The 19,125-nt window shown below is 59.3% G+C and overlaps 1 protein-coding gene across 1 annotated transcript in view; it reads left to right on the forward strand.

The window, feature by feature from the left end:
- Positions 1-19,125, forward strand: part of TG (thyroglobulin) — a gene marked incomplete at its 5' end in the record, with an annotated part of 131,029 nt that overhangs the window by 19,039 nt on the left and 92,865 nt on the right. The window contains 13 exons of the mRNA XM_084864293.1: positions 389-501; positions 1,772-1,874; positions 2,314-2,496; positions 3,105-3,317; positions 3,997-4,151; positions 5,264-5,420; positions 5,818-6,039; positions 8,429-8,578; positions 11,308-11,478; positions 13,166-13,282; positions 14,094-14,209; positions 15,477-15,582; positions 18,837-19,028. Of these exons, the coding sequence (XP_084720419.1) occupies positions 389-501; positions 1,772-1,874; positions 2,314-2,496; positions 3,105-3,317; positions 3,997-4,151; positions 5,264-5,420; positions 5,818-6,039; positions 8,429-8,578; positions 11,308-11,478; positions 13,166-13,282; positions 14,094-14,209; positions 15,477-15,582; positions 18,837-19,028 (1,998 nt within the window). The remainder of the gene's footprint in view (positions 1-388; positions 502-1,771; positions 1,875-2,313; positions 2,497-3,104; positions 3,318-3,996; positions 4,152-5,263; positions 5,421-5,817; positions 6,040-8,428; positions 8,579-11,307; positions 11,479-13,165; positions 13,283-14,093; positions 14,210-15,476; positions 15,583-18,836; positions 19,029-19,125) is intronic.

The following is a 19,125-nucleotide window of genomic DNA, read 5'->3' on the forward strand; positions in this document are numbered from 1 at the left end:
ACTCAGGCCCCCGAGGGCAGCCAGCCCGCGTCTCCCCACGTCCCCGCGTCCAGAAGACTCTCGCAGGCCTCGGCCCTTCCTGGTTTCCAGGCGGAGAGAGGCCGTGAGGCCGGGGTCCCGGGCTCCCCACACCTGCCCTCTGAGCTTCACCTGCTTCCACGGTTTCAACGGCCCCCTCCTGACCCGGGAATCCACAGCCAGCCCTCCACCCCGACCACTCTGCCTCCACCCGGCCTGTGTCCCCGGGCCCCAGCCCGCCCTCCGCGAGGCTCCAGCTCTGCGTGCGGGGCTCCATCCCCGGACGTGGCCCTGACATGGGCCAGCCTGGGCTCCCCGCTCGCTCTCCTCGGACCCCCGCCAGCCTGTACAGAGCCTCCTCTCCCCCCAGGCCCCTCCGCCTGCGAGCACGCGCGGGCCAGCGGGCTGCTCTCGGGCTGGAAACAGGCCGCCTCCCAGGGAGACCCCGCCCCCGGAGACCTCTTCGTCCCCGCCTGCCTGGAGGTGAGACCCGCGGGCGGGAGGCCGAGGGGGGCCCGGCCTTCTCCGAGGGCCGGGGCGGCGTTCCTCGTGTTCACGGCATTTGTGTTTTGAATGTTGTATTTTTAAATTGATTTTTAGAGGGAGAGGGAGAGGGAGAGGGATAGAGAGATAGAAACATCAATGATGGGAGAGCATCATTGATTGGCTGCCCTCTGCATGCCCCCCACTGGGGATGGAGCCCGTAACCCGGGCCTGTGCCTTGACAGGGAATCGAACCTTGATCCCTTAATTCCTGGGTTGACGCTCAAGTACTGAGCCCCATCAGCCAGGAAATACATTTGTTTTTGCTTAAGACTTACAGGGCGTTCTAGATCTGCACTGTGTTGGAACATACACACACACACACACACACACACACACACACTCACCCATAGACACTCACACACAGAGACACATACACACTCACACACACACTCACACACACACACTCACACACACACACACAGACACACACACTCACACACACAGACACTCACACACACACAGACACACACACACAAACACACACACACACACACACACACACACACTTAGAGTCCCTGCGAGTCTGGCAGGGTGCCATGGGCCATTTTCTTACCTCTCTAGGCCGTAGTTTTGCTTTGTTTTGTGCTTTATCACAGCACTGGACCGTGCTTTTATCCTCCCTCATGCTGAGGTTGCTTTGAGGGCCCAAGGAAAGGTCACTCCTGAAAACTCTCAGGAAAACCGTTGACACGTGTACATGCTTTCCCGAAAGCCACCAAAGCCGTTGCATCTTAGTTTCTCAGCATGCCTGGCAGCTGCCCTCGCCTCGCCTCGCCCTCCCCAGCCCTGGGGCTATACCAGTTCCAATAGGTCGGTGCAGCGGCCAGTTTGGGGCATCAGAGCTCCTGGAGGAAGGGTTCATGTTGGGATCGTAGCCACTCAGTGCCAAGGGATGGAGTCCCGGCCTGGCTCCCTGTCCCTAAGGCGGGTCTGACAGGAACACGCCGGCCGCTCTTCCAGCCCGGGCGTCAGGAAGATCAGATGAGATCCCGGGACTGGACTCCTGTGGCCCAGCCTCGGGGGCGGTTCTGACCGTCAGTCAGAGGGTGTGAGGGTCGGGTCTGCATCAGAGAGCCCCCAGGCCACCCCCTCCCACGCGGAGAGGCCAGCCCTGGTGGTTTGGGAGGGACAGTCTTGACGTCCACTCACTGAGCTGTGGGCCTCAGAAGCACCTTCCCTGGGTGACATGGCCTCGGCTCTGTCCCAGACAGGGGAGTTCGCCAGGCTGCAGGCCACGGAGGCTGGCATCTGGTGTGTGGACCCGGCCTCAGGGGAGGGCACCCCGCCCCGCACCAACAGCAGTGCCCAGTGTGAGTAGGCACCCTCGTCCTTTTCCCCAAACCTGTCCCCCAACCCCTCCCCATGCACCCTGGGTTTGTGAGTGTGTGTGTGTGTGTGTGTGTGTGTGTGTGTGAGTGTGTGTGTATCTGTGTATATGTGAGTTTGTGTGAGTATGGTGTGAGAGTGTGTGTGAATGTGAGTGTGGTGTGAGTGTGTGTGTGAATGTGTATATGTGAGTGTGGTGTGTGTGTATGTGTGTGTGTCTGTGTGTGTGTGTGTGTGTGTGTGTGTGTGTGAACAGAGTGAGCAAGCCTCTGCCCTGCCCTAGCTCAGTGCCCCAGTGGGAGGCGGTGGCTCAGACCCTGCGGGGCCTGCGGGTGGGTGGTGACGGGCGGTGCTGTGGGTGGCGCTGTGGGTGCGAGGGCTGAGGGCTCTGCAGGAAGCCTCACTGGCTGGTCTCCGTGTCAGGCCCGGGACTCTGTGAAGCACCCCAGAGCGGCAGCCCCGGCTACACCGCGGCCTGCGGGGCCGAGGACGGAGGCCTGTCCCCCGTGCAGTGCAGCCCGGCCCAGGACAGCTGCTGGTGTGTCCTGGGCAGCGGAGAGGAGGTGCCCGGGACCCGCGTGGTCGGGAGCCCGCCGGCCTGTGAGAGTAAGCGGTGCCCTAGGGCTCCCTGGCTGGCGGGGCCCCTGCCCCTCTGCCCTCCACCTGGGGTGGGGGTGGGGTGTAAAGAGCAGGGACAGAGGGGGAGGGGCGGGCAGGGCCTGAGGACATGGTGGCCGCTGATTCCCGTGAGCTGGAGATCGGTGTCTCCTCCCTGCCACATGCAGCCCTGGCTGTGACCCCTGGTTCATAGGCCGGTGCTCAACCACTGAGCCATCTGTGCTGGGGTTTCTTCTTACAGATGTATGGTTACTGATGTCAGAGAGGAAGGGGGAAGGAGAGGGAGGTAGGAACATCATTGATGAGAGAGATGCACTGGTTGGCAGCAGTGGGTTATGGCGTGCTGGCTTAGGGGTGGTGAGGACCCCAGGCAGCTGGGTTGAGAGATGGAGGAAGCTGGAGGTGAAGGTTCCAGAGTCCCCTGTGCTCCAGCATCTGGTACAACGGGCTCATCCAAGAGGAGGGGGAGGGCGGCGGCCGGCCCAGGCCAGGTTCCAGGGGCCCACACGCCCGCAGGCAGGGAAGGGGGAGGGCGGCAGGAGCGCCAGCCCCCTCGTGCTGGGCACACGCCCCCAGCAGCCTCTCTCCTCTCCCAGGCCCGCAGTGCCCGCTGCCGTTCGACACGCCGGATGTGGCCGGGGGCGCGGTCCTGTGTGAGCCAGCCTCGGGCCCCGGCGGGGCCGCGGTCCAGCGGTGCCAGCTGCGGTGTCGCCGGGGCTACCTGAGCGCCTTCCCGCCGGGGCTGCTGGCGTGCAGCCCGCAGAGCAGACGCTGGCTGTCGCCGCCGCCCCAGCCCCGGGCCTGCCAGCGTGAGTGACCTCGACCTCGGGGTGTCTGCCCTGCACCCCACCCCTCACACTTCCCCTGCCTGCACGGCCTTTCCCTGTGAGCCAGGGGCATCTGATCCAGAGCAGGAGAGGGGCCCATAGGGCGTCTCTAGAAGGAGCCCACGTGCCTCCAGGACCCTTTGCGGCTTCTCTGGAGCTGTCTGCCCCCCCTTACCCCCCCCCACCCCCTGCCCTGGGAGAACGACCCTCACTTCAAGCTCCTGGACGGGAGCGAGGGAATAGGAGAAGGGAGGGGTGGAACGTAGGGCCGCTGTGTCCAGATGTGCAGGGTGGGCACTGAGCCACCTGAGAACATGCGTTTCACGCTGCGGAGTCTGCTCTCCACCGGCCAAGCCCATGGAGTTGCCCTGTTCGAATGCAAGATAGTGCGGGGCTTTGCCAAGAGATTGTCCAGGCCCAGGACGCAGGGCAGCCGGTGGAGAGGCTGGGGCAGGAGGGCCGGCTGGGAGGGGCTCTGTGCCTTCGGAGGCGATTCGTCACGCCAGGATGCATGTAGCCTCCGAGGAGGAGAGTGCAGATGGCAGTGCTTGCCTGCTCCAGACTGCATGCAGGGGTTAGGTTTGCAGAGGAGAAATCAGAGGCCGGAAGGGACCCCACAGGTCTGCTGCTGCTGCGTCCGCTGACCCCACACCTCCCGCAGGGCCCCAGCTGTGGCAGACCCTGCAGACCCGGGCCCAGTTCCAGCTCCGGCTCCCGCCCGGCAAGACGTGCAGCGCCGACTACGCGGGCCTGCTGCTGGCCTTCCGGGCCTTCGTCCGGGACGAACTCACGGCCCGCGGCTTCTGCCAGGCCCAGGTGCGCGGCCTTCCCGCGGCGGGCGGGGCGGGCGGGGCTTGGGGTCCTGGGCCAGAGAGTCTCGGGGAACCTGAAGTTTACCAGGGGCAGACAGAGGCCCGGACTGAGAGAGTACGCCGGCCAGGGCTAGTTAGGTGGCGGCAGAGGCGGAATCCAAACCCATCTGTCACCGGATAAATGACCGGCACTTGGCAGGTCTTCACCCAATGACAACTGCATGACACCCACAGCCACTGTCACCTCCATCCTGGCGTAGGAAGGGACCTGGCCCCGGGTACATGCTCGGTGCCAGTCTGTGGCAGGACAGGTCATGTTGATGGCGTCCTGAGGCACAAGCTGCCCCCACAGAGCTGACCCCCAGGTGCCCGAGCTCCTGCCACCTCTGGCACCCGCGCTTGGATGGACTAACATCCCCTGGGGGTGTGGAAGCTCTTGGGCTGTTCCCCTTTGAAAGAGTGTGATGGGAGCTGGGGTTGAACCCCGACTGGGCCCAGCACTGTCCTTGGGCCAAACAGGCCCCTCACCACCCACCCTCCCACCCACCCACCCTGCCCCGCAGTCACCGGCGCTCAGGTTGGGAGGAGAAGCCAGGCTGGGCCTGCTGTGGGCTCCCCGAGCCGGCTCCCGCCCAGCCGGCCCAGCTCAGTGGTTAAGCATCGTGGTTCGATTCCCGGTCAGGGCGCATGCCCAGGTTGCAGGTTTGGTCCCTAGTGTGGGGCGTGTTGGAGGCAGCCATTGAATGGTCCTCTCTCATCATTGATGCTTCTCTCTCTCTCCCTCTCCCTTCCTGTCTGGAATCAATTAAAATGTGTTCGTTTGTTTTTAAAGCTGGCTCCCTGATCTGTGTTCTTTTTTTTTTTTTTTAAACTTTAAAAAATATTTTTATTGATTGTTTACAGAGAGGAAGAGAGAGGGATAGAGAGTTAGAAACATCAATGAGAGAGAAACACTGATCAGCTGCCTCTTGCACACCCTGTACTGGGGATGTGCCTGCAACCAAGGTACATGCCCTTGACCGGAATCAAACCTGGGACCCTTGAGTCCGATTCACTGAGTTCCACAGGTTTTGGCCCTGCTCTGTGTTCTTGAACAGAAGGCGCCTGTCTCCGTAGGTGCAGACCCTCGGGACCGCTGCTTCCGTTCCTGTCTGTGACGACTCTGCGGTGCGGGTGGAGTGTCTGACCCAGGAGCGTTTGGGAGTGAACGTCACGTGGACACTGCGGCTCCAGGACGTGCCCCCGGCCTCCCTCCCTGATCTGCAGGGCGTCGGTATGCTTCCCGGCCTCGCTGCCTCGGAGGGGCTGCAGTCTCCGAGGCTCAGTCTCCTCCTCTGCCAAACGGAGCCGGTGGGGCTGTGCTCCCTCCCTGCGGGTCTCTATGAGGATTACCAGCCCGACCCCCGGGGGAGCTAAGCATCAAACCGTGTGCAAAACCCAATCCATTTCTGATCAACGGCTTCCTAGCGTTCAGTAATCTCACCTGGTGCTGCTTCTGTGAACACTTCCTAATGCTCCGCTGGACTTTCGGGGCAGAGAGAGCAGACACCGGTGTGAGAGAGGGCGAGGAGGCAGGAGAGGGAGCCTCTGTTGGTGGCTCTGCCCCACATCCTCCCGGCCCTGGTAGAGCACCCCGAGGTGACCCCGCCTGGCCTGCCCGTGTCTTACAGAGGAAGCCCTGGGCAAGGGCCTCGCGGGGCGCTTCGCGGATCTGATCCGGAGCGGCGAGTTCCGGCTGCATCTGGATGGCAAGACGTTCCCAGCAGACACGGCCCTCCGCTTCCTCCAGGGGGACAGCGTGGGCACCGCGCCCTGGACCCGCTACGGGTGCCTGGAAGGATTCCGCCCAGTCTCGGCCCCCAGCAACGCCAGTCAGGACCCGCTGGGGTGCGGTAGGTCCTCCCGCTCCCCGGGCGGTTGCTACTGAGCTCTGCGAGGCTGCGGGAAAGGCCCCCAGCGCTCAGGAGGGTGCATGTACAGAGTTCAGAATCTTCATTTCTTTCTTTTTATTAAAAAAATATATTTTTATTCATTTCAGAGAGGAAGGGAGAGGGAAAGATAGAAACATCCATGATGAGAGAGAATCACTGATCAGCTGCCTCCTGCACGCCCCACACTGGGGATGGAGCCCACAACCCGGGCATGTGCCCTGACCAAGGAATCGAACCTTCACCTCCTTGTTCCTAGGTCAATGCTCAACCCCTGAGCCACACCGGCTGGGTGAACCTTTCTTTATTCAAAAGTCTTTCAATCCCCCACTGTGCATGTGCAGAGTCACCACCCGCTGGGTAGCAGCTGACACTAGAGGCTCAGATGACAGGACAGAAGGAAGAACCCGAGGACTGAAGTCCCAGCGTCCAAGGGGAAGGGGGCGTGTGAAGTGGTGACTTTGTGGAGACAGTGCACGTGGCTTACGGGGTTGGAGAATGAGGTGTGGAGAACACGGGACACGGGGCTAGAGAGAGAGGTGGCGAGAGGGTGAGAGAGGCCTTAGGGCCCAGCAAGGGGCTTGACCAGTCGGGGAGGGGCCACCATGAAAGCAATGGAAGAGAGGAAGTGAGAGGGATAGTGAGTTAGAAATATCCATGAGAGAGAAACATCAATCAGCTGCCTCCTACATGACCCCCACTGGGGATGTGCCCGCAACCAAAGTACATGCCCTTGACTAGAATTGAACCTGGGACCTTTCAGTCCGCAGGCCTACGCTCTATCCCCTTAGCCACACCGATTTCTTCCTCTTCACGTGACACACTGTGTAGTGCCAGGGTCACCTCTCAGTGGGACCGACACAGGGTTCGTGGTTGCCCCGAGCACAGTCCCGAGGCACCACTTACGGAGCAGGCATCCCCTCCAGCCCAGGTCTGTGGCGCTGCCCTTCCTGTGGCATCCATGTGGCCCCACCCCGCCAATCACCGATCTAAGATGTGGGGTGGGCAGCTTGGGCTGGCGGGAAGTTTTTGACTTCCTTTAGCCATGACTTTGGAGACCACTTGGGGAAAACAGCAGTCCCGGCTCCGGGGTAAAAATACTAGAGGTGATCAGCAGCCTGACTCAGAGGAGTACTGAAACTCCGCTCTCGACGAGGCCGGCCGGAAAACGCACCCTCAGTTTCCGGGGGTGTCAGGGTTTCTGGTTGACTCAGAAACGCCGGTGGGGAGCACGCACTGGAGATAGGAGCTGCCAGGGCGACGCTGGCTTCGCGCTAGCACGTCCCGCACGCATGTCTGCACCTGCTTCTTGGTCAGAGGAAGTTGGTTGCCTCCGTGGGTGCAGGCAGGGCTTTGGTTTGCAGAGAATGGGGCTCAAGTCCAAAGCCAGGCAAGTGTTGTGGGGAGAGAAACCTGACCCGGTCTGCCGACCCCAACGTTTGTGCCCCTACACTGTGTGTGCCCAGCCTGTCCTTAACTGTGGGAACTGTTGCCATGGCGATTGATGGTTGGAGTTCATTTTCCAGGTGGTCCTCCAGGATCACCTCTTCCCCTCATCCACTAAGCTTGATCTCAATAGCTACCTTTGCTTTGTTTGGCTCCTCTTCTCTTCTCTTCTCTTCTCTTCTCTTCTCTTCTCTTCTCTTCTCTTCCCTTCCCTTCCCTTCCCTTCCCTTCCCTTCCCTTCCCTTCCCTTCCCTTCCTTCCCTTCCCTTCCCTTCCCTTCTCTCTCTCTCTCTCTCTCTCTCTCTCTCTCTCTCTCTCTCAATCTTCACCCAAGGATATGCCATCCATTGATTTTTAGTGAGAGTGAGGTACATGCAACCGAGGTACATGCCCTTGACTGGAATCAAACCCGGGACCCTTTGTTCCACAGGCCGCCGTTCTATCCACTGAGCCACACTGGTGAGGTCTGTTTGGCTGTTCTCTTTCCACTCCTTGACTAACCCAGACTCATCCCTGCCTCAGGACTTTTACACTTTCCTACAATCTGTCCTCCTCCATCTCTGCCTGGGGTACTTCTCATCTCTGAAGCCACAGGGTCACCTCTCAGCGGGGCCTTGCTCGCTAGCCTGCCCTCCTCCCTGCTTCATGCTCTCCCCTCTCTGAAATCCTGGTCGGGCGCCCTCTCGTCTACTAGCCTGTTGCCTCCTGGGGAGCAGGCGCTGTCCCCCTTCTTCACAGCGTATCCTGGGCTCTTAGTGCCCAATCCATGGTGGGTCTGCCATGCCCGTTGCTCAGTGAATGAGTCCCGCGCTGGCTTGGAGATTTCACATGCACACCCCGCGCGCTGTGAGGTCAGCACCGCCCCAAGCGTCTCACCGCGAACACACGTCCCTGCTTGTCTCTGCAGTGAAGTGCCCCGAAGGAAGCTATTCCCAGGACGAGCGGTGTGTCCCCTGTCCCGCGGGCTTCTACCAGGAACAGGCCGGAAGCCTGACCTGCACCCCGTGTCCTGCGGGCACAACCACCGTTTCCGCCGGAGCCTTCCGTCGCTCTCACTGTGAGTTCGAAGGGTCGCGCTCCACACAGAGGCCCGGGGGGCAGTGGGGACACAGCGGGGTGTCTTTGCCTTGGTGCGTGGCACTTTGAGGGGATACTGCTTCGTGGGGGGCTGTCCCGTGTGTGGAGGAGGGTAATGGGGCAGCTCCCGGCCCTTTCCCATTGGAGGTCAGCAGCACGCCCCCCGCCTCCCCAAGTGGTGACAACCAGATACTTCACCAGACACGGCCAGGAGTGTCTGGTGGGGACAGAACTGCCCTCCCTTGACAACCCTTGGGTACACAATGCAATCATCAACGAGGCCACCATCTTTGAATATATTTTATTGATTTTTTTACAGACAGGAAGAGAGAAGGATAGAGAGTTAGAAACATTAATGAGAGAGAATTATCGGTCAGCTGCCTCTTACACACACACACCCCCCCCCCCACTGGGGATGTGCCCACAACCAAGGAAGATGCCCTTGACCGGAATCGAACCTGGGACCTTTCAGTCTGCAGGCTGACGCTCTATCCACTGAGCGAAACTGGTTTCGGCGAGACCACCATCTTTGAATGGTTGCACTCCATCAGGACTGAGGCCAGGCGTCTTACCTGTGCTGTCTCACTAATCCCCCCAGGTCCCCTTCTGGGCCAACACGATAAGCCGAACGTTTACCGATCGGAAGGTTAAGACTCAGAGGAGTCACTGAACCAAAGCCTTGCCCTTTGATCTCGGTGCTGATTCTGATACTTATCAGATGGGCAGGCGGAGGCCTCTTTCCACCTGCAGGCTTCGTCACTGTGGTTCCCGCGCTTTCCCTTGTACGGAGGTCAGGACACTGTGTACATACGGCCTTCCCGGAGCTCACGTGATTTCACGTGGCCCACATCACAGTCACGTGGGCGTCCTTGGGTTTCCCCTGGAAAGGACTCATAGCCTGAAACTGTGTCAACAATTTGCTTGAAATCTGAATAACGGGCCCAGGCAACATGGCTCAGAGGTTGAGCATTAACCTATGACCCAGGAGGTCAGGATTTGATTCCTGGTCAGGGCACATGCCTGGGTTGTGGGCTCTATCCCCAGTGCGGGGGGAGGAGGGTAGGGGACGTGCAGGAGGCAGCTGATCAATGATTCTCCCTCATCATTGATGTTTCTCTCTCTCTCTCCTTCTCCTTTTCTCTCTGAAATAATAAAAATAAAAAACCTAGTGATAGAATAGGAAAGTAATTAACTGAAAGAGATCAAGTCACCTTCTCTGCCCAAGGCAGTGTCCTGGAGCAGAAGAGCAGTGGGAATCCAGGAGGCAGGAGGGATTCCCAGCCGGGGGTCGGCCATTCCTCTGGAGGAGTCTTCCCAGGAGAGCGGAGTCCCCTGCGTTGCCCTCCTTTGCACACGCTGATGCAGCCACTGTGGGTGAGGGCCACCTCCCGTGCTCACACCGCTGGAGGGACGCTCTCTTACAAGGGGGTCAACGTCATGTACTGGCCCTTGTTAATGAGGAGGTGCTGCCAAAACAGCAGGAGTGGAAAGGAGGGAGAGGGAGAGAGAGAGAGAGAGAGAGAGAGAGAGAGAGAGAGAGAGAGAGAGGGAGAGAGAGAGAAACATCGACGTGAGAGAGACACATCAATTGGTTGCCTTCTGCACATGCGCAGACCAGAGGTGGGGTTGCAACCTGCAACCCAGGTACATGTCCTTGACTGAGAATCGAACCTGAGACCCCTGGGTACGCCGGTGGATGCTCTAACCACTGAGAAACATTGGCCAGGGCGGGCATATACCTATTTTGTAAATAGAAATCACAGTGTGACAGTGGGGGGGGACCCTGGGGTGCAACAGGGAGCAAAACCAGGCCAGGTCCCTGCCCTCTTGGAGCTTCTACTGAGTGGGAGGCAGACAGTGGTCAACCATCCATTCACAGGGACCCATGGGAGGGACCATCCATTCACAGGGACCAATGGGAGGGACCATCCATTCACAGGGACCCATGGGAGGAATCATCCATTCACAGGGACCAATGGGAGGAATCTTCCATTCATAGGGACCAATGGGAGGGACCATCCATTCACAGGGACCAATGGGAGGGACCATCCATTCACAGGGACCAATGGGAGGGACCATCCATTCACAGGGACCAATGGGAGGAATCATCCATTCATAGGGACCAATGGGAGGAACCATCCATTCACAGGGACCCACGGGAGGAGTAACCGTGATAGTGGAGTGTGTAACCCTGGGACTTCAGGGGGTGGGGGCTGCCCCTGGGTGGGGGAGGGGTTGAGGATTGACTTGAAAGCTCATGAGCTGTGAGGAGTGAACTCACTGAGGACTGGGGAGGGCTGAGTGCCAGGAGAAGAGCCAGCAGAGCAGGGCCTGGGTGTGAGCAAATGGCAGGACCGAAGGTGGTGCTTGCACACCCGGGGATGAGTGCAGGGATCAAGGGAGCTCAGGGCCCATGCACAGAACCAGAGGGGTGGGGCCAGGCCTTAGGGGTCTAGTGGCCCAGCAGAGCCTGGGCATCATATTTGGGTCTGGACAGATTCATGAGGTAGGCAAACATGTCAAACTCACGGCCAGCCGCATGCCTCCTTTATTTAAACAAGGTATGTGGCCCGTCGGCCGTGAGTTTGACATGTGGCTCAGATGTGTGACTTGGCTGTGACCAATGATTGGGAGCCCGGGATCTGGGGGGAGGAGACCCCAGAGGCACGCCATTGACCCTTCAGCGTAGTGTCGTTCTCTTGGTTGCAGGCGTCACTGACTGTCAGAGGAACGAGGCCGGCCTGCAGTGTGACCAGGACGGCCGGTACCGCGCCAGCCAGAGGGACGGGGACAGTGGGAAGGCCTTCTGTGTGGACGGCGAGGGGCAGAGGCTGCTGTGGTCCGAATCGGAGGCCCCGCTCACGGACTCCCAGTGTCTGAGTATGTGTAGCCCCCAGTCATTCCGTTGACAAAAGTGAGGCAGTGCGTGTTTCAGCGGCGCCTCTGCGGCACATCGAACGGGCTCGCGTCTCACTCTCAGACCCGTTCTTTCCGTTACACAATCTGCTTCCACCCGGATTGCTCTGCACGCCCGCATACACACACACACACACACACACACACACACACACACAGTACATGCAGGCACGCACGCTCGCACGCACAGCCAGTCAGCTCTCCGGCAGACCTGCTGCAGCTGATAACTAAACACCTGGGAAAACTCAAGTGTGGAAATTTCATTTTCTAGGGCTCAGAGCAATCATTTCCTTCGCCAACAACATGAGTCATTCCCCCCCCACCGCCCCAGCCCCAGTCCCAGGAGCTGTGTGCAGTGGCCCCAAGGCTACATGGCGAATCCAGTGAAAGTCACTGTTCTCCACAATCCTGGGGGCTTAAGCGATCAGGAGGGTGGGCCCCTGCTGCCCTGCACACCGGGCCTGGGGGTTCCCGGCCACTCGGGACCCCCACCTAAGGGCTGGCATCTGACCCGCAGCCCTCTGCCTCCCTGTCCGCCAATCGCAACGTGCCCTTTGTAAAGCGTCTCCTGTTTGCTCTGCCCTGCGTGCCTAGGGGCAGAACGGGCAGCTTGGCCACTGGCCCCAGCAGCCGCCATCAGGGGCAGCTCAGCTTGGCCAAGTTCAATGCCACCTCCCTCCCTGGGGGCCAGCTTAGGAAGAGCCTCCAGGCTGATCCTCCGTGGCGTCGTGGTTCCGTAGGCAGAGCTCGGAGCTTAGGCATCCCTCCCGTCTGCAGGGGGTTCCCCCGCTGAGATGTCTCGTGCCTCCTCTCACACCCCCTTCCTTGGCCTCGAGGGGGGCTTTCTCGTGGGAAGGGACACCGCAGCCTCATTGCGAGGCTCTTGTCCTCTGGGAGAAGCAACAGCACGGAGTTGAGCTGCATCGCTTTCCAAGCAGGGGCTCAGCCCGCCCGCCGCCCGCCCCACGCTGCACCCTGCACCCCCACCCTGCACCCCGGCCTCGTTTCCGTGGGAACACAGGACGCCTGGTAACAGGAGGCCCTAGCATGTCACCACATGATTTCTCACTCGGCGAAGCTGAACTCCGAGGCCCGGAGCCTGATCCTCTCTCCTCTGGTCCCGGAGCGCAGACCAAGCCCCAGGGCGCAGGCAGCTGGAGACGCCGATGTGATGCCGTTCACACCAGCGCCATCGGGAAGGCGCCCGAGCCCTGGGCCAGGCTGTCAGGTTTCCCTGTGCCCTGGGCACACGTGCCCGCCGTCTTTCACAAACCACCGACCCCTCTCTGGGAGGGAGTGAAGCTGTGTTATGAAAAGAAAACAGCCAAGCAAGTTGTGAGATTAGGACTCAGAGGGAAAGGGAGGGAATACGGCTGAGGGACAATCTGTCGATGAGAAAAGAATGAGCAGGAAGGACGGACGTGAACTCCATTGGCTCACTTTCTCCTTCCTTCCCGACAACGAGGAGGGACGTGAGGCCTAAGTGTGAGCTCTCAGTGCCCGGTAGAAGCCGCGTGTGGGACGGTCCCCGAGGGAGCCCTCTCCCTGGGGCGTGTGCATGGCCCGGGGCCCGGCCAGTGAGGTGACCGCTCGGCCGGCGCTCTTTTTGGCTTCCACCCTCCAGAGTCTGATTTCATACCTTTCCTTTCAGCCATGCAGAAATTCGAGACGGTTCCGGAATCGAAGGTGGTCTTCGACGCTGAGGTTGCCGCGGGAGTCAGGTCCCGAGTTCCTGGCTCTGAGTCGCCCCTGGCGCAGTGCCTGGCAGGTGAGGGGCAGGCTGTGGGCACCTGGGGAGTGAACGGTGTGCAAACATGCTCTCGCAAGACCAATGGAACAGAACCACCGAAACTAGCGTGAAAACAGACACTTGAGTCCAACACTTTGGAGTCCGTGGATCCTGTCGAGGTGCATGTATCGCACCATTTCCCTGAAGAGCTCATAGGGCACCTACTATGTGCCAAGAGCAGTGGGACGCTGAAGGTTAGGGGACACTAGTTCCTTCTAGAACTGCGTGTCCAGGCTGGGTGACACATTCGCCTATTTTATTTTACTTATTTTTAAAATATAACTCTATTGATTTCAGAGAGGAAGGGAGAGGGCCAGAGAGATAGAAACATTGACGTGAGAGGAACAGCATTGACTGGCTGCCTTCCACACACCGCACACTGGGCATTAAGCCCATAACCCAGGCGTGTGCCTTGCCGGGAAATCGAACCGTGACCTCCTGGTTCAGAGCTTAACACTCAACCACTGAGCCATTCTGGCTTGGCCACACTTGTCTATTTTATTAACAGCGAGGCCAGAGAGGGGTAATAACAGCCACCATTTATTTATTGAGCATGGGTCTGTATAAGGATTATGTCATAATCCTGCAAGCACTGTGAATAGTCATTGTCCCGTGCTGCAGGTGTGTGTGTGTGGTGTGTGTGTGTGTGTGTGTGTGTGTGTGTGTGGTGTGTGGTGTGTGTGTGTGTGTGTGTGTGTGTGTGTGGGTGTGTGGGTGTTGGGGGCAGGGTGTCCGTCTGTCCTCAGCGTCACCTGGGTGGGACACGCGCTGAGCGTCCCTGTGCTTGCAGACTGTGCCTCGGACCAGGCCTGCAGCTTCCTCACCGTGTCCACGGTGGGGCCAGACGTCTCCTGTGACTTCTACGCTTGGACAAGTGACAACATCGCCTGCACAGCTTCTGGCCAGGTGAGTCCTGGCCGCCTCTCAGCCTCTTGCCCGTCCGTCTGTCAGACACACGCAGGTGGAATCCATGCCGGGCTGGTGAGGTGACGGGATGACAGTGTTCATGGCCCATCCTGGTCGCCTCTGCTCTTCAGAGTGGTGAGACCTGGGGAGTGGAGGAGCATGGACCTGCTGGCGATGGAGCTGGCACAACGGGCTCCTCTGAGCAGCATCGTGTCCGGACCCGAGAGGCACAAGGGAATTTCGGTGCCGAGCGCCCCTCCTGTTCCCCACCAGCTTACCCAGCGGGCAGGCTGGGCACTGCCTGCCCCTGGCCCTTGCCCAGAGCCCTCTGTCCCTCGGAGTCCTAGACCCTGGCATTCCTTTCCATCGCGGAAGTAAAACATGACTGTGGCTTACAGAGGGAAAAGTTAAATCTTCGTTAGACCCCATGAAAGGGCTGTTTTAGTAGGCGAGGGCTGGCAGAGTGTGGGCAGTGCCATGGTTACCATGGTGAGGGAGGACATAGGGTGTGCAGGGACCCCCACTCCTGTCTCCTAACCACTCACCCCTCCACACACAGGCAGACAGGCATTTCCCTCTCCGGCTCCTGTGGACCCGGCCACAAATGGCTTTTGTTTACATGCTAACATTTTATAATACATATTTTCCCCCCGTACTTTAATAATTAACCTTGTTCTTTTTTTAAAAAAAATTATTTTTATTGATTTCTGAGTGGAAGAGAGAGGGAGAGAAAGAGAGAAACATCAACGATGAGAGAGAATCATTGATCCGCCGCCTCCTGCACGCCCCCCACTGGGGATGGAGCCCACAACCTGGGCCTGGGCCCTGATTGGGAATCAAACCGTGACCTCCTGGTTCATAGGTCGATGCTTAACCACTGGGCCACACTGGCTGGGCGGCCTTGTTCTCTTACTGGCACACCTCACGGGAGCCAGTCCGTCCTGTGGATGCCCACACTTCACCTGGCATTGGCTGAGGACACTGGTTGGCAGTTCTGCCACGTCCCCTGCAGTGGGCCATTGCGTGCCCTGCGTCCATGCCCCTTGCTCCTGTGGGTGTGTGAGCTCATGAGTGACAGCTGGAGGCACATGGAGGGGGCCCCCTGAGTGTTAGCTCTTTCCAGCTCCCCAGTCTCCACAGAAGCCCCTGTCCCTCCCTTGGAATCCCCCTGGGATGACAGGTGTCTGTAGCTGGCGCTCGGGGCTGCAGCTGGCTGCTCACAGGTCTGCGTGCGGGACCACAATGCAGCCTCTGTCACCCCCATGAGCAGGGCGCGGCGGGGAACGCCCAGGCCACCGGCTTTGGAAGTCTCAGGTGCCAGGTGACGGTGCCGCCCAGGGACCAGGCCTCGGTGGCAGTGTATCTGAAGAAGGGTGAGTGTGGCCGGACATGTGGCCCCAGACTGCTTTCCGGCAGGCAAGTTCGGGGGGGAGGGGGAGGGTGTACAGACTGCCCCCACACTCCGTCCCTGAACCTCCCTCCCCTCCCTCGCTCCTTTGCTTCCCGGGCAGACGTGTCTCCCTGAGCATCTCAGACAGGCGCTGCTGGGGGCTTGCCATGCCATTTCCCTTTTCACCCTCCCTGAGGGCATTTTCTCCACTGGTTTTTATTTATTTATTTTTTATTTTTTAAAAAATATATTTTATTGATTTTATACAGAGAGGAAGGGAGAGAGATAGAGAGTTAGAAACATCGATGAGAGAGAGTCATCAATCAGCTGCCTCTTGCACACCCCCTACTGGGGATATGCCCGCAACCAAGGTACATGCCCTTGACCGGAATCGAACCCGGGACCCCTCAGTCCCCAAGCCGACGCTCTATCCATTGAGCCAAACCGGTCCCGGCTCCACTGGTTTTTAGAGAGAGTGGAAGGGAGAGGAAGAGACAAACACCCGTGTGAGAGAGACACATTGGTTGGCTGCCTCCCTCATGCCCCTGACCAGGGCCGGGTGCCTGCAACCGAGCTATGTGCCCTTGACTGGAATCGAATCCGGGACCCTCCAGTCCACAGACCAACACTCTACCCACTGAGCCAAACCGGCTAGGGCAGTGGTCGGCAAACTGCGGCTTGCAAGCAACATGCGGCTCTTTGGCCCCCTGAGTGTGGCTCTTCCACAGAATACCATGTGTGTGCGTGCACGTACGGTGCGATTAAAACTTCGTGGCCCATGTTCAGAAGTTGGTTTTCGGCTCTCCAAAGAAATTTCAATTGTTGTCCTGTTGATATTTGGCTCTGTTGATTAATGAGTTTGCCGGCCACTGGGCTAGGGCAACAGACAGGTCATTTTCCTTCGCACCCTCATGCCTGACCCTCAGCACGGCCTGCGGGGACTGGGAGGCGTTCCCCGGAGAGACACTGAAGCGCAGGGCAGACGCAAAGGCTGTGGGCAGAACCCGCGGAGTGCAGGCTGCGTGCCCCGCCCAGCCCCCGAGGCGGCCTGTGATGGGGGGCACCTGGGCTGCGGGCTCCTGCAGCTGCCTGGCCTGGGCCTTCCCACCCACGGAGCTTCACTCCCCCCACTTCCCCCTCCCCCCACCTCCCCACACCCATGTCCCTTTCATCTCTGCCCTCCGGGAAGTGGTCAGACCGCCTCACGGCCACTGGCCGGGGACCAGAAGACAGCCCGGACCTGAGCAGGACGGGTGGGGTGAAGGGGCAGGCGGGCAGGCGGCCTGGCTGCCAGCTTCAGGCGTGGGCAGCAGACAGCAGACAGCATGGGGGCACGGGGCCACCCTCAGGCCCAGAGCCTCGCCTGACCTCAGTGCTCGGCAGAGACAGCGTCTTTGTGTCCTGTCTCCAGTCCTTCTCCCGCCGCGGCCTCCCTCCGTCCGTCCGTCCTGCTAGAGGAGGCTCCCGGGGGGCCTGGCGCCCCGAGAGTGAGGGCTTCTCTGATCCACCGCCAGGTTCCCGGACTTTCTGCCCCGTGTTTATCCCGATTAAGTTCACTGTTCATCTTAAAATAGCAAACCAGGGAGGTTGTTTGCTAAAAGGAAAACAAACAAAATACAACAAGCAGTCCCTCCTGAAAAGTCCGTTTAAACTATCCCGTGGCCTTACAACACGGTTTTAAAAACCCAGTTCTATTTCTTGTTACGTGTTGGCTGTATTTTCTCTCCTCCCCCTCTCCTGAACGTTTAGACTTCGGGGGAAATTGCAAGGGAAATTGTGACACATCCCGGCTGCCAAACCAATCAAGGGCAGACTACTTTTGTGTTTTGTTTTGTTTTTGACTTTTTTAAACATTTTTATTTTTAAGCAGCAGATGCAGAGAGCCAGCCCTGCGGGGTGGCGGGTGGTGGGAGAGGAGGGGGAGGTAACCGGGGCCTGGCACTGCGCCCCCACCCTCTGTGTAATGGGAAGGGACTGTCCTGGCCGAGGGAGGGGACATGTTTCAGAGCGTCTCCGGCACAGCCTGTGGCACCGACAGGCCAGACAAGCCCACCCCCTTGCACGCCTGAGCTTGTGTGAGCTGGAAGACGGAGCAGCTTGACGTGTGGTTCTGAACCACCCTTTGTCTGCACCCACCTACGTCCGCAGCCTCGAACCTGGAGGGGTGGCCGTGGGTTTCTCAGAATCAGAAGACGGTGCTCAAAGGTTCCTTGGAGACTGTGTGGCCCAGTCCCTTCCATTCATGGGTGAGGTCAAGCAAGAAGGAGCATCCATTAGAACCCGGGACCTCAGGGCATGATCTCTCCACCTCTTAAAGGCCCCACACCCCTGCTCCAGTGTCTGGGACTACACCATCGCGGGTCCCCACTGCACTGGTGCGTCCCAGGACTCCCTGAGCACCCGTAGTGGGATATCCACGTGGCAGGCGCTGTGGTTGCAGCTGTAAACAGCACAGACAGAATGGCTGATGGGTAAAGAAATTGATCCAGGAGCCCTAGCTGGTGTGGCTAAGTGGATAGAGCGTTGGCCTGGGGACTGAAGGGTCCCAGGTTCAGTTTCAGTCAAGGACACATACCCGCGTTGCAGACTCCATCCCCAGTGTGGGGCGTGCAGGAGGCAGCTGATCCATGATTCTCCCTCATCACTGATGTTTCTCTCTCTCTCTCTCTCTCCCTTCCTCTCTGACATCAATAATAAAAAATGTATTTTAAGAAACAATAGCAGGCCTAGCCGACTTGGCTCAGTGGATAGAGCATCGGCCAGCAGACTGAAGGGTCCTGGGTTCAGTTTTGGTCAACAGCACGTACCTCAGTTGCAGGCTCTCGCCCCAGCCCTGGTCGGGGCACATGCGGGAGACAACCAATCTATGTGTCTCACATTGATGTTTCTCTCTCTCTGTCTCTCCCCCCTACCCCCCACCTCCCGCTTCCACTCTCTAAGAATCAATGGAAAAATATCCTCAGGTGAGGATTAACAAAAAAAAAAAAAAAAAAAACCAAAGATAATAGCAAACGTCAGCTCTCCACACACCGCCTTTAGGCCCTCCACCGGGTTTGTCCTGGTGTTTGTCCTCGTGTCATGCTGTCTGTCCTGGTCGGTGGGCTCCCTGGCCGCCTCCCTGCATGGGCACCTCCAACCTTTCCTGGCACAGAGAGGACCGCAGCACGGACCAGTGCACCCTGATCCACCCTGCATTGTTTTAAACATTAAAAAACAAACTGTCTGCCTCTTCCCCAGGCCAAGAGTTCAGCACCAGAGGCCGGAAAAGCTTCGAACGAACCGGCTTCCAAAACGCGCTCTCGGGGGTGTACAGCCCCGCTGTGTTCGCGGGCCCGGGCTCCAGCCTGACAGACGCGCACCGCTTCTGCCTCCGCGCCTGCGACCGGGACGCCTGCTGCGACGGCTTCGTCCTCAGCCAGCGCCCAGGAGGTAAGGCCCATGGAGCCGCGGCCCAGGGGACGGGAGGGCGTGGGTCACCCAGCGCCCAGGAGGTAAGGCCCATGGAGCCGCGGCCCAGGGGACGGGA

Source organism: Pipistrellus hanaki, assembly GCF_964339955.1.
Source record: "Pipistrellus hanaki genome assembly, chromosome: 17".
Classification (NCBI taxonomy): domain Eukaryota; kingdom Metazoa; phylum Chordata; class Mammalia; order Chiroptera; family Vespertilionidae; genus Pipistrellus; species Pipistrellus hanaki.